A 15,421-nucleotide genomic window follows, 5' to 3' on the forward strand; every position below is an offset into this window, starting at 1 on the left:
TCGTTCTTTACTCTGTCAGAACACACGCTGCTTCAAATCACATCCAGTGTGTTTTAAGGCTATGTTAATATGTAGCTTGTAGAGCTTGTGTGTAATAAAATATCTCTTTTCTTCTTCTTCTACGAGGAGGTGCATTAGTTACTGTCTATAAAGTGTTCCAAGGTTCCTGGAGGAAGTCTAGTACACCATGAGGATATTGTGAGGCATTTTCTTTAATACTAAAAATTACAAATTAATAGGAAGCCTGGATTCCACAGCTTTTAAAAAATCCCATAAAAACAGGTTTTTGGCAAAAATACACATATATTTAAATAAGTTACACACTACAAAGCCAAACTTCAGATGCACACACAGAAGCTAGGTTTATACAGTCATTTTCTTCATCCTGAATAAATCCATTGCTCATATTGCCAAAGGTATTTCTTGAAAATTACACATCAGACCTATATAACCAAAAGATTGACTTAAAAGTGATGAGAAATTACCGTAAACATTTACAACATTTACTCAGTGTTATGTGCCTCCCAAGTGTGGAGCTTTAGGGTACATTTTGTCTCATTTTCAGGATTTGCTGTACAGTCACAAGCACTAGAAATATGCTACTAAAAAAAAAAAAAAAGCTCTCTTTCCTACAAATTAATTGGTTACCCTGAAACTCCTTCAAAATCCTAAAAGCTGTTAAAAGATTCTATAGCGTTTGGCTAGATATTTTGACATCCTAGCATATTCACAGACCTTTGCAAAGCATATCAACATGGACACTTGGTATGGAAATATACAGCCATAGGGAGAATCCAGAATATTTCAAGTCTGGAAAACTTTCAAGGGAAGTTGGTGGAAAGTAATTCATGAAAGGAATTACAAATGTAAAATCTAGGGCTACTGAACCTAAGCACCTCCTGCTTCAGTCTCTCCCTGCCCCTTTGTCGCCTTGCCCAACTCTGTAAGAGTCACAGAGGCCTTTTTCATTTGGGACACATATACTGGGCGAATAAACCTCACTCTCAAAAACTAAAGTCTTAGCCGGTTTTGTCTTTCTGTCTTCTTAACTTATGTAAAAGGATTACTGTGACTAACAAAAAACAGCTGGCTGGGACAGATTATTATTCCAAAATATTAATTAGCTTTAACCCAGATTTCACTCCTTTCCACATAATTTATGCAGGCAAATGACAGGAGATCTATGATGTCAATGCCCTTTGAGATACACTCATGGGCAAAGCATTGTTTATAGTTATCTCTTGTCTTGTCTGACATCGCACCATTGCCAGGATCGCCCTCCGAAACCTGCAAAGGACAAGAAAGGAAAAACAGAAATATCATTAGCTGGAGAACAAAATGCAAAGAAAAGCTGCATAAGATAGCCTTAATTATTACAATAGTTTTCAAACTCACTTAATAAAAACTGTGTATTTGGAATTCAAAAGGTTCTGGGTCTTTTTCACTTCCATGTACAGGAATATACAATTAATTTCAGTGTTTCTTCTACAACAGGGATCACAGTAGCTTTTGCTTATCCCAGGAGAGGGTACATCCACAACAAAGATGAACTTATAGAAAGGGAAGAAACCCAGATGTTTTTTCATCGATTCAGCAGGATCAGGTAAGTTCACCCAGACAGAGATCACAGGCTCTGCTTGAAGGTTGGTAGCAGAGGAAGGAAGGATGCCTCTTTGCAAAACCCACTCCTCAGTCAGAGGCACTGGCTTGATTAGAGCATGTGTTATGCTTGCTCAAATTGGAATAGGTTTAACCTATTTAATTTAATGAAAAGGGTCAATCCATCCTAATAACTCAGAATATGATACATTCCAAATCAAACAAGAAGTAGTTTGATTTGGTAAGTAACGTGTCACTAAGCCACACACATTTTGGCCACAGTCATTAAAACCAGTCTACTACTGATGCAACCCAAATTCCATAATGCATCCTCTTGAGAAAAGACAAAGGGACTTTCAAAACTCTTATAAAAGCTATGTTAATGTTTTCTCAAAAATATTTTATTAATTCAGTACGTTCTGAGGATGATCAAAACAATTTATTTTAGACTTTCCTGTCCAAAAGGTCATCTTTGGTAAATTAACAGTGGCTTACCCTTTGCTCTTCACTAATCATTTCTCATATTTTACAGGTGATCCTTCTATAGTCAGATGATATGCTAAAATCATGAAATAGACTGGTACTATAGGAACACTTACTTTTTGTTTGCAATGACATAAATACAGGGATTATAGAATGTGGAAGATTTTGCAAAAAGAGGAGCTATTATGGCCATTGCAGGAGAAATTTTCTTTGGGTCTCCAAAGGAAGACCACAAACACACAATAGAATATGGAGACCATGCCATCAAGAACATTACAATCATCACAACAGACATCTGTAAAACAAGAGGAATAGACATATAACCAGTATTACCTCAAGATGAAGACCTCATAACATAACTTCATAACAAAAGCACATGCAGCTGTGTGAAAACAGATCTATCCTGAATGAAATAATATATGAATAAGCACACCTGACACATTTTGACAGGTTACAATGAAATCTCACTTTAATAGTAGGGGATTTAATAGCACACTTCACTGCCATGTATCTGGCATAGTCATTTCATTACGTACAATCTTCCTTCAAAGTCAGCGCTACTGATTATGTTAAATCTCTCCATCAGGAGTTTAGATGACCAGAGACAACTTCACACATGAATTATGACCCCCATAGCAGGACACTCAGGGATGCTATTACAAACAATAAATATGAACAGAGAGAAAAATCTAAGCCATATGTTTAATTAGGCTGTTAATAAAAACATTTCATATGGTTTAACTATGGTACAGTGAAATAAAAGAAAGTAAATATTCTAGGACCTATACTGAAGGAACCCAGAAGTGTCTGCTTGGTTTAATGAAGAATTATAGCCATGTTCAGGTATCATACTGAGGAGATATCTGATATTCTCTGCCTGTCTGTCAGAGGGAACAATCTGGGCATGGTGGGGTTCACACAGCAGAACACAACATGCCACAGCTAAACCTGAACAGCGACAAACTGCGGTAGTGGAGGAGGCTACCGTGGTATCAACTGAGACAGACTTCTCTGGCTTTTGTTATGGACACGAATCAATAATGGAAACTGGAATGGAAAGCTCAAATCAAGAGGACAAAACAAACCAGTAGAAAACCAAACAAAACTGCAGGGCTCTTTTTACGTACAGGATTCCCTAGTGCTGTTAATTCAGCCTTTTGGTGATGAACAAAATGAGAAACAAGAAGTAAACAGCTAGTTTGTATGAGCTGTTCTAGAGAATAACCAACAAATAAGCAGTGACTCTCTCACAGAAGATTCCTATTTAAATACAAATGTAATACCCATTGATAATAATGTTAGAAATAACACTTTTATTTAGAAGTTTGGTGCACAGAAAGCTTAGAAGATGTTAATTTGTGAAAAGCAAGCAGTCCAAATATACAGAAGGATACTGCTTAGCTCCATAGCTTCAATCTTTTTTTCTTTTTAAACATAACTTTGTGTCTTCAAATGCAAACCCAGAAAAATGTATTTTCTTCACAAACATGAGTCTAAATTTTTAACTGAATCCTCAGTTTCAAGCTTTCTGAAAATTCTCCATAAAAGCAAAATGCTCAATTTATTCTTTTTAGGTAAAAATACTATTTTCAGAATTTAGCAATAATAAAGTTTTCTAAAGAATGTTAAGTTTGCATTGATAAGGAACTCAAAAACATAGGTACATACTCTTCTGTCCAATTCTCTCTCACTTTTTCATCATGCCCAACCATCAATCACATCTTTACACAAAATCAAAGGAGCTAGTGAACTTCAAGATTTCTCAAGGACTCTTGTACATTAAAAGAATGTCCACCTTCCAGGCAGGATACCTCATTTCACGTCATAACTCACATTTGCTTCTGTTTACATAAGAAAGAGATAAGCTCACTAGACTGAAAAGAACAAGGGACTGGAATCACACAGCTTGAATGCTAGAAATGCACTTTCATTCCTAGTTCAAATCAGAGTTGACCAATCCTTTTCAGACCAAATACACCTGGGAACCTAGCAGAAAGCTTAAGGACTCTGCAGGTACAGAGAGTAAAAATTCTTCTAGGGCACCTCTGAGGTATATTTCTGAGGAATGGCAAGAGGGCACAGGCAAGAAAAATTCACGATATTCCCAGCCTTTAAAGTAGCTATTCATCTGGAAAGAGTATTAGACCAAAAGTAGAGACTCTAGTGTTAAAAGTCAAGCCAAGAGTTTACACCAAGGCTCAATTTCAGTTATTTAGTATGAAAGAAAAAGGAGAACGTAGGAAACAGAAATGCTTAAAAGGCTGCACTGCTCCTTTGCCCCTAAGACTTTAACACAAAAGAACACGTTTAAAGAAACCCCCACAGTCATTTACCTTTGTCACATCTACTTGGTCAGACCAATCTATGTTAATGCTCTCCAGGCAGTTACTGCTGGCATATTGTTTCATTGTCCGGGAAACATTGTAATAACAGTAAAACATGACTGTTAAGGGCACAACAAAATTAACAGCAATTACACTCATTGTGTAGGAAACAAAGGACCTGATAAGACAGAAAAACAAAACAGAGTAACTTACAAATAGCCATCCAGGAAAAGTTGCTAAAGAATTTGGTATTTTGCTTTGATTATGAAATTTTATAATAAGCTTTTAAATAATAAGGAAATTCGTCTTTAGTTTTTATTATCAACTACAAGTCTTGCAGTTATGAAGCATGGCTCAATTGTTATGGTTTCTTTTCTTTTCTAGACTTGCTCTATGTTATTTCATTGTTTTAAATTATTTTTAAAAATTAGGCTTCATACTTTAGAAAGAAGTTATGCTCGTATAGTGGTGAATTAAATAATCTTAGACTTCAATAAAACAGCAAAGTTAAAAGAAAGAGTGAAGGGGAATCTTACACATCATTCTTCCTCCAATTTACTGTGCACGTTGCTCCAGTTGGATCGGGAGCGTAGCTAGCCCAGCCTAGAATAGGCATGGAAGCCCAAAAGACTGCATTTATCCAAGCAGCAAGGATTAGAGCTGTATAGCTACGGGTAGTCATTCTTCTTCCTGTGGCCAAGCACATACAATCACAAACAGTTGTCATCTATTGCTTCTTTCCAATGTCAAACTAGACTGATAAGTGGCTTCCAGTAAGCACATAATGGGTTAATAGTGACCCTTTCAAAGGTTTACACTCCCAAACACTGTAGCATACCTGTTTCACACTGCTGACTGACATCTCAATTTTTCCAGCCTTTAAAGCCACTTAAATACCATTACCCATTCCAACTCTCAGCATACAGGCAACACCTGATCCTGACCCCATGCCAAAAAGCTTATTATGCAACAGTGCATTCAAGTACATCCTTAGAAGATTGCAGAGGCAGGAATTAACTGTTACAATACAGCTGTGGCAGAGGAGAGAAAAACACCCCCTGTGGTGTTAACACAATAGTAAAGACACACACCAGCTTGACAGAGGTCAAAACCTCCCAAAGCTAGAGGCTTTTCTTGTGCTTCTGTATGAGGATGTGGCCCTCTAAAGACTGCAAACAGCCGTGAAAATATAACTTATAAACAGAATAACAGCCTAATTGTGAATTTTTTGTTTTGACAAGCAGTACCATCCACGCCAACTAGATAACTTACTTAACTAAGTGCTGTAGGTTCAAATTATGCCCAGCACTGACTATGGAGTCATTCATGAGAAAATAATAAAATAAAATCAGATTTTGATTTCTTAGAAGCTCAACAGCAAATGATTTTTGACTATAAGTACAGTACCTATATCAGGCCTGCAGATTGTCAGATAACGGTCAACTGCAACAACAGTGAGCAAACCAATACTCGCCATCCCAAAAAAGATATTTAAGGCAGCATAGATCTGGAATTAAAACAAACAAACAAGAAAATCCTTCCTGAGAAATCTTTCAAAGGTAAAAGCACAAATTTGTGTACTGAATCAAAGGTACTACAACACATCACATTCAGCCAGAGCTCTCTTCCATAAGCAGCATCTTGAAGGAATTAATTCTATGCAGGTAATTCGAAGCTGGCCCATTAAAAAGTAAACCTGCATTCAAAAGCAACCTGCTTGTGTGCACATCAGAAATCCTAAAGGCAGAAGTCTCAAAATCAAAGAAACGCCATACTTCAGTAAGTAAATTTTGAGATTCAGAGTTTGGAAGTGTTAACTTTGTGTTTTCAATATATGTTAAGGAAACCCAAAAAGTTTTTGGTTCACCAAAAAGAGTTACAGCTTTAGCAAATATGAGGTTCTGAATTATTACTCTTTTATTTGTTGTATAACTACACTTATTTCACAGATATGGCACGCTGATTTACCCCCTTACCCCCATTTTACGTGTGTCAGATCTATTGCAGAGTGACACATGCTTCAATCCCAGTATGCTCTATATGCATCTGCCCCATCATCCCATGGGAAGCCTGACCAGGAAGGATGACAGGGAAGGCTATGTTACCACTGGCACTCCAGAAATACAGAGCCCTGAGCCAGACCACATGCAACCAGCAGTTATAATAGGATCACATGACATTCAGGGATCTCAGATCACAGGATTCATTTGGTTTAGGTTGACATGAGTTGTGCTTCAAGTGATCTTAACTCTCAGAGCACTGGCAGTGAGAATTCACATCAACATGAACACACTACAAGTCAGTCCAGATCCAAATATGTTGAAAGTGAAGTCTCCTGTCAAACAGTGACTGAATTTTGAGCTTGAAGCAACTGTCTCCTGAGGCAAGTGATGTCAGATTGTTATAAACATCCAAAATGTATAGTCTTGCTAATGTTTGCCTTGAGACACATTTTTAGCATATGCCTTCACATTACTACCCATCTTCCTGGACACTTAAGCCAAACAGCCTATCAATAATGTAAATTTAAATCCCAGTACACAGTGAGTGAAGGGCATCATCTCTCTGCTATGAAAGTATAATTTTTCCAGTCAGTCTATTCTTAAAAGCAGATGGCTATTAAAACTAGGATAAGTCTTTAATGGAGACTAATAGCCTTGCAGGTCTTCATTTTGGATATCCTAATAGTCCTGTCCAAAAGAACATGTATTTCCAAGGAGAACTCATTAGATCTGTTAAGATCATCATTGAAACATTAGCTACATTCAAAGTCTTTTAACTGTCAAGTAAGTCATCAAATGTGCATGTGCTTCTATAACCATCTTCATCTTGGGATTGAGTTTGTGAGCCTTCTTAAAGCTAATTTAAAATCTCTAGTTGAGAATAAAGTAGGGACTACAAAGTCCCTACTTTAATGTTTACAGATTATAAGTTTAAAGTGAAATTCATATGAAACACTGTCTCCAGAAACTGTTGACATTACAGAACATCGACTTCAGGTCTACACTCAAATTCTGCATCTCCATTTTACCTCTTAAATGAGCTAACACTAAGTAGAGCTACTACTTATTTGTCAGTTCGCTTTTAAGTGCTCAAATTTTTTCTCTCACTGAATTGCAATACCTGGCATCCAGTATATCCAAATTTCCAGCTTCCATGCAGGTCTGATGCAGCAGACATGGGGTAACCAATGCTACTAACACCAATGTCAGTAAAAGCCAAGTTGATAATAATTGCATTGGTTGCTGTCCGAAGCTCTTTGTACTTAACAAAGATGCCTAACACAACAATGTTACTGAAAATGCTTATCACTCCTGTAAAAACAGAAAAAGGGAAACTTTACAAAAGATACACAGCAGCCAGTAATACACATGCAGAAGAAAATGCAGCCTATTGCAATATATAAGTCCCAAACAAGCAAGTCAGTCAAGTGCAATTTTGCAAGGAGGATAGACACCTGAAAAGGAGAGAAAAGCTTTTCCAATTAAGCACCTTTCACTTGGATTCATTAAGTGCCAACAGTGGAGCATTTGCCAAATTTGGGACTTTCGATACAATGACAAAAACCACAGCAGAATGCTGTGGTCAATGTCAAATGCATCTAGGATTACACTTCAAACACTCTGGCCCATCAAGCATATTGCTGACTTCCATGATAAAAAAGAATACAGTTGGTGATTGGCAAAAAAAAATTTGGGGAAAAAAATTATACACCTAATCTAGCAAGAGGCCCCTGCCAACATCTGAGGTCTTCCATTCTCAGCAGGTAGTTTTCACCAGCATTCAGACAATAATCCTGGGCAAAAGGGATGTAGAAGGTTTGACTTTGGTATCACTATTCTAGCCAGACTAACTGCTCTCTCTGCTCATGAGGTCCCAAAGCTTTTCCAGCCTCAGAGTTGGCTCAGGTTGCTGCAAATTTTATTTTCTAAGCTTTGTCAAGCAGTCTAGGTGATCTGCACAGTCTGTCACAGTGGCATGGCTGGGCCTGCACCAGAGTTGTTTCCTCTACCTGACAAGCTCTAGGGCTGTGTCATAGCCCTGGGAAAAGTCCAGCTCTGGACTGAACTTGCTTCTGCTTCCCTAACCTCTGTATTTTTACACCTTTTTGGTCTGGTTTGACTCAAACTGTGTCTGAAATCTATTCTTAGGCAACACAAAAAATGTCCAGGAGCCAAAGAGTTGTAACAAAGTACTAAAACAGTACTAAAGTTAAAATGTACATTCTCCTCCCTTCACATTCCATCCCTCTGAAATTTGCCTTGTACGTAATGCTCTTCAGGGTGCCCAAGACATTCTTCGGGACTCCATGCACCAGGAAGCTTTTTCTGATCCTGGTGATCCTATATTAAAGCATCCACAACCTCCTTTTCTCCTGTCATTCCCCTTTCCTAGCCAAATCCTACTGCATGACTCCTGGAGTAGTTTACATGGCATTCCCACAAAACATTTTTCTTTATGGTTGTGGTTTTATTATCTTCAGACTCCAGCCTGTTTTAGAGGTATCCAGGGCAAATTCTCATCCTCTAAATTTTTACTAACCCAATATTAATACAAGCTTTAATAAACGGTAAGGTTAAATACTCCACCTTGCACCTCAGCAGAGACAGACTCACAGCCCATATCAACACAATGGAATTCAAACATGTTCAAGCAAAGACAGACATTAAAAAAATAACTTGCAAATAGTAAGAGGAATTTGTAAGTTGTTCATAGATTCCCTAGACTGGCGCAACTGCTACAGTATCACTGAAGCAAATCCTAAACTTACAAACATTTGTATAGCCTGGGCACCTTAAATTGCCAAGTGAATAGTGGAATGTTATACTGCTAAAAGTCTAATAACACATTATCCATGGCAATGCCTCTCTGAATTTTTGTTTTGGTTTAGTTTCTTGTTTGTTTTGGTTTGGTTTTACCTTAAAAGTTTCACCTATGTATTGAAACACTATAGTTTTCATCATCACCAATCTGAGGCATAATTCTGTAAGGAGCTTGAGTGGCTGTCATACTGAATGTGGACTTCCATAAGCAGATCCATCTTCTTTCACAGTCATGTTGGTACCTTTTTTATTATACCTAAAACTCATATTCACTGCAACATTTTATTAATCAGTACCAAAATCCTACATTAAATAAATTCGCTCATCAGATTCAGTAATTTTAAAATCAAATGAGGCAAAATTAACTCTTGGCTATCTCTTTTAAAACTACCAAGCATGTCTGTTCTCAGGTGCAGGCCTCCTGTTGAAGGTCCAACATCTTTTGGCCACACAGATGCCATCAGCTATCATATTCATATATCCACATATTTCAGGAATGACACTGTGATGCTATGTGCTCCTAAAATCAACAAAAACAAGGAGCTGAGGATCTGAACTGAAATGAACATCATAGGAAAAAACACTCACAGTGCCAGTTCTGTCAGCTCTTCTGCTCACAGACAGTATGTCATCTCTTGGGAGAGAGGTAGCAAAAGGGAATTACAAGTTTATAAAATAGTATAGGCTTCTTATGAGGCATGCTTTAACAGATATTACAGCTATCAAGAATGAAATCAGACATACAACAGGACTGTAAACTCAGATCCTCAGGGTGAAGGAAAGATCCTGCTAGACACACTTAAATTTAGTGATTCAGAGTCCAGTCTTAATTTTAAGGAGGGGGAGGGAATCAAACCAAGCCAAAATAGGGAAAAGTGGAAATTGCTAAGCCTATATTCACTTAAAATGTTAGCATCATTTAATCAAATTAATAATAGGGAAAAAATGCTTTTGAGGAGTAAAATTTAAGACTGAGGATGGATTCCATCTTGAATAAAGTGAGAAAAAACATGTAGATATAAGAAATGCTCTCTTCTGTGTTTCTGAGAATCAGGTCAAGTAACTGAACAAAGTTTCTCTGCAAAACAGTTAAGCAGTGCTCATTAGAAGGGCATGAAGCTGGTGAAAGGACCAGAGCAGAAGTCTTACGAGGAGTGGCTGAGGGAGCTGGGGGTGTTTAGCCTGGAGAAGAGGAGGCTCAGGGGGGACCTTATTGCTCTCCACAACTACCCGAAGGAAGGGCGTAGCAAGGTGGGGGTTGATCTCTTCTCCCAAATAACAAATGATAGGGTGAGAGGAAATGGCCTCAAGTTGCATCAGGGAAGAGTTATTTTGGATATCAGGAAAAATTTCTCCACTGAAAGGGTTATCAAGCATTGGAATTGGCTGCCCAGGGAAGTGGTTGAGTCACCATCCCTTGGAGATATTTAAAAGATGTGTAGATGTGGTGCTTAGGGACATGGTTTAGCATTGGACTTGGCAATGCTACATAGTAGCATCAAAACAATGAAGGTTAGGTCCACTTTTAACACGGAATTTACCAGTTAGCATTTTTAAATTATACCAGAGCATTTCAGCACTATATGCAGAAAGATATCCATGAGGAAGTATTGCTTCCGGTATCCCCGTTGTCATCACAAAAATTACATACTGACCACTGTAGAATGCAACACTTAACAATTACTTCCCTCTTAGAACACAAAAGAGAGGCATTCAAACCTTTTAAAAAGTAGCATAATGATGAAAACTGGACCTGGACTTCATTCTTATTTTTAGCCATCTGCTTATTAACACAGTTTAAATTTTCCAGATGTGAGATTTGCTGGGGTAAGCAAATATGTAATAGACCTTACTGTCAAAAACATTTCTCATTAAGAAAGTAAAGTGAAAGATTTACTAGACTCTCCCAATTATAATAAGAAAAAAAAATTAAAACAACCCAAACCCACAAAGTAATCCAACTTTTTTTTTTTTTTTAAGACATTTAATTACCATGCAAGATTAAGAAAGAAGAGCTGGGTTGATTCTGGCCAATTCCATTGACACTCTATGATCACCTATGTTAGATTTGATCCCTAACACCGAGTGGTCAAAACTATCTCAAAATATCATCTTCTTACATACAATACAATAAATTTTAATCAAAATATAACAGGTATCATACTTATTTGCAACACCTAATAGATCCAAATAGTTCCAATACCTGCAAATAGTGTGACAGTGTTGCAGAGCATATTTAGCCTTCCAATATTTGACCATTATCCATCTCTACAGCTTCTTTAAAAAAGTCTACTGATATGTGTAGCTGTTCTACAAATTTCTCTAAAGACCTGAAATAAATTATTGTCTTTGCATCCAAAAATATCCTCCTTACCAGAGCAGCAATTTTATACTCACGACTTCAGACAGATATGCTAAATAAAATGTGACCATCAGCAATATTATTTCATATAAATTTAAATTAATATTTTTAAGTATTTTAAAATCTAACTATAACATAGAAAATTTATGGCACAGTCTATTAATAAAATATTGATAAACTGCCTTGATTTGCTGTAACAAAGGTACAGAAGGCTATTTTTAAACACAGTAGGTTTCAGGTTTTGGTTAGGTGGATATTTCATTGCTATAGCACTCAAGGCTTCAGAAAAGCACTATTGAAACAGTTGTGGTTACACAATGAGAAAGTTTTCAAGGTGGAAAAGAAAAAATAATTCTATAATCATTTAGCCAAAGACCACTGAAGTCACAGTGTGTTTTTCTAACATGTGTCATTGGTGAAAAATACAGCTGCAACTGGAGTCTGCTCTTCTCTGATTAATGACCAGTTCCCTCCCTCTAAGTCACATTCCAACCCTTCCCCTTACATCCCCCTAACAGACACCCGCTCACATGCTCAGACTACACATATATTACTACGAACATGTGGCCCAGGAGAAATCTCAAGATAGCTTCGAGCACATCGCAGAAAAATGCAAGATGTGACAGCTATGCCCTATTTTTATCTCTTTTGCAAGCTGGCAGAAATTAATTCTCACTCTCTTCTATAATTACATATCAACAAAATATACTTTTTGAGATACAACACTGCCTTCAAATATAGAGCAGAAAACTTAGATGTTTCTGCACACTTCAGATGTTTCTGCGTATTTCAGTCAGGCAGCTGATTGCTAACTTGTCAGTAAATATGGAGAAAAGCCATCAGACAGTTGTCTAATACAAAATGAAATACCATCACTGTTACTATACAAAATGAGCATTCAGATCTACAAGTTCTATTTTAAAAAGTTATACAACAATTTGCCAATGCTCATACCTGCTGTTATTAAGTAAGCTGCAACTATGTTGTGCTCAGTCTGTGTAAAGGCTGAATGAGCTTCATTGTCACTTTCTGAGGAATTGGATGAGTCATTCCAATGCATTTTCGACAAAAGTGTGTCGTTTATCCTCTGCAATAATTCATCAAGACGAGGAAACACTACAACCCTGTCAGGCAAATTCTTTCATTATTCAACAGACTCATTGAACAATTAAAAGAAGGGGGGTAGGGCGGAGTTCTCCCCACCACTGACAGCTTCCAAGCATGATTTAATTGGACTAAAGTGGAAAGAAGTTTACGCTCCCAATCTAAGCAGGAGATTGTTATTTAAAACAAAGAGCAGCACAGAACTGAATAAATTTCCAACAGTGTGCTTAAACTTCATTCTTACTGCTAAAGAGATTAACTGTCACATGCTCCCAAACTTTTTCCCTCAAACCTGTTGTGCAATCTCAACAAAATCTTTGGAAATCTCAACAAAAGTTGACTCAGTTCAGTTGATCATCAGCCTGGTTTGGAACTAATTCCCATCATCATAGAAAGCACAAAAAACTGCAGTATGACACAAAGACACAAATGTCAGTTTCTTTAAAAAGCAGGATGCGTTTTACTCTAAAGCCCATCCCTTCAAATCTTTAAAGACCCACTTCTTCAAAATTCCTTGTTTGAGTTAAGCTCTCAAGCTGACACAGACACAAGAAAAACACATTCCAGTATTTTCTAAAGTGAAGCATTTCAGAAAATTCAATCACTACACTTCTAAAATAGCCTGGTAGGTAGAAAATGATTGTTGAATATGCCTTACAAGCCAGAACACCCTCCCTCTCCTAATTGCAATGCCTGTAAGCTTACTTTGGGCAAATTTTCCAAGGCATGTTACTGGGCAGAAAATTACTGGGCATTTTTCAAACACCTAAACAGCAGAAGCTCATGTTGTTTTCTCTTCAATGATGAGGTACCAGCACACCAAACTAAAGACCTTTTAAAAAATCCTGCATAAATATTAGCTGCAACAAATCCCTGCCCAAAGAGTTCATATGCAGTATCAGAAACCAGCTGTTTCCCATCAGTCCCACTTCACACAGTTTTTGCCTCCAGTTAGTATTCATACTGGGTATAAAAGTGACAAGGATGAGTAACCAGTAGTTCTTCAGTTGTATGTGGTTCACAGGCAGTTCAAGCAGGTCCCAGGCTAGAGCTGTAACTTCCGAGCAGCAGTGAAAGACGCAGTATTGAGGAATACAGTCATCCTATAGAAAGGAAGTATATCTGAATAACTCTCCCTTCCCTAACCTGTCAAACACTCATAGAGCATTCCCTCCCACTCCTCAGCTCTCCAAAACAGACATTCTGCATCTTTCAGCCATTTGAATATAAAAGAACATTTTTATATAAAACTTGTGCAGTCACAACATGTAGTCATCATTACTACACACGATCACGCCACAGTTCTACCAGCAAACATTTTCTTTAATACCCCAGATCTACACTCACTCTTACAGCTCTCAGGGTACTTGTATTATTACAGTATTTTTCTTGTCAGAAGAGGATGAGGCAGGAACAAGGTGGGAGAGATCTAAAAGGAATGATGATCCATTTGGCAACGAAGCCACTTCCCTAGTGCACCACAGTCCTGCCTCAAAAGATAAAAGCATAGTGATAATCTGATATCTTTGCTTTCCTCCTCTGACACTTTGGCAAGAGTTTCAAAAGCACCTCAGATCTTGCAGCTTCCACAGAAGTCAGTTTGCAATGCTGAATATCTCAGAAAAGCATAGCATCACTATTTTTATTCAGACAGGATTCTAGACGTAGAGTAGCACCTAACGAGACCATAGAAATTTTATACTTGTTGATTAAAACACAACTTTCTGATATGTGCAGTCCATTCTATGTACCATCACATTGTCTCCATCTCTTTGTAAATTTGACTAACTTTACAGCAACTGGAATTGAGAGAAAAGTCAAAATTATAGGCAGACATCATTAATCTAAAAGTATTTTTTTCTACAAAACTGTAGTTCATGAAACAAAGACAAAAAGATAAAAAAAGGAATTAAATATTGAAGTATACAAATAATCCAGAAAGTTGGAACCAGTTCCTAAGCCAGTTAAAATATGTCTTACCACACTACTTATTTATACTGGTATAAGAAAATAAAATCCAAAACCTCAAGTTGTTTTATCCTCCAATAGCAGATAGTATTACTGGTGTCAGAGGGGCACTTAATAAACTCAAGTGATGCTTTTCCTTCCCACATGTCTCAGATCAATAGAAAATCACAACTTCTATTTAAGTCCATTCTTCAATTTGTAGGTATCTCTATATATATATACATGTTTGACAATGCAAAACTCATCAAGGGTTTAGCAAGCTGCTTACAGCTTTGTGTAAAATGTATTTCAATCCATGACTGATGAGAGTGGAGAAATGTAACTTCTGCATTAAAAAAAAAAAAAAAATTTAGAAACCTAAACCAACCCCAAACCTTTCTTATTTTCGGACATAACCAGGCTACAAACCCACCCCAAACCCAACCCCTCCCACGTTTACTATGCAACCATGGCTAGAGGGCTCTCTAAGGCAGAACGTCCCTTTTCTCATGGATGCAAATAGTTCAAATCCCATGGAAAACAAATTAATAACTTACTTTTTCCCCTCACTCACTGATTTTTACTAGATTTAAACTTTTGTTCAGAAAAGCTTGACTCAAAAGAGATTTTCAGCTGACAGAAGAAAACACCCTGAAAAATACGTGACTCCACAAAGCTTTTTACTTGCCCTCCTTCACACAGTAGCTGTGCCTTTTTTTCTTAGAGACACTACTGGTTTTTGCCAAGATGATGCTTTGCACAACTGCAAATAACTTGCA

General features: G+C 37.3%; 1 protein-coding gene across 1 annotated transcript; it reads right to left on the reverse strand.

The window, feature by feature from the left end:
• Positions 1 to 1,052: 1,052 nt before the first annotated feature.
• Positions 1,053 to 15,089, reverse strand: RRH (retinal pigment epithelium-derived rhodopsin homolog). The gene is made up of 7 exons (XM_051789720.1): positions 12,546 to 15,089; positions 7,530 to 7,720; positions 5,814 to 5,913; positions 4,943 to 5,096; positions 4,416 to 4,584; positions 2,199 to 2,377; positions 1,053 to 1,287 (listed from the first exon to the last, which is right to left on the reverse strand). The coding sequence occupies exons 1-7, from the start codon at positions 12,649 to 12,651 to the stop codon at positions 1,182 to 1,184; spliced, it is 1,005 nt and encodes a 334-aa protein (XP_051645680.1). The 5' UTR covers positions 12,652 to 15,089; the 3' UTR covers positions 1,053 to 1,181.
• Positions 15,090 to 15,421: the final 332 nt, after the last annotated feature.

Source organism: Manacus candei, unplaced genomic scaffold, assembly GCF_025592945.1.
Source record: "Manacus candei isolate 608988 ecotype Guabito, Panama unplaced genomic scaffold, ASM2559294v1 h1tg000028l, whole genome shotgun sequence".
Classification (NCBI taxonomy): domain Eukaryota; kingdom Metazoa; phylum Chordata; class Aves; order Passeriformes; family Pipridae; genus Manacus; species Manacus candei.

What these genes read in the sequence shown, in the direction of transcription:
- RRH (XM_051789720.1), bottom strand. Translation starts at nt 12,651, where the DNA reads ATGCATTGGAATGACTCATCCAATTCCTCAGAAAGTGACAATGAAGCT. An exon ending in AATCTGCAGGCCTGATATAG is followed by an intron (nt 5,097 to 5,813) that starts GTACTGTACTTA and finishes GCTTGGCCACAG; the next exon opens with GAAGAAGAATGACTACCCGT. An exon ending in TATGTCATTGCAAACAAAAA is followed by an intron (nt 1,288 to 2,198) that starts GTAAGTGTTCCT and finishes TGTCCTTTGCAG; the next exon opens with GTTTCGGAGGGCGATCCTGG.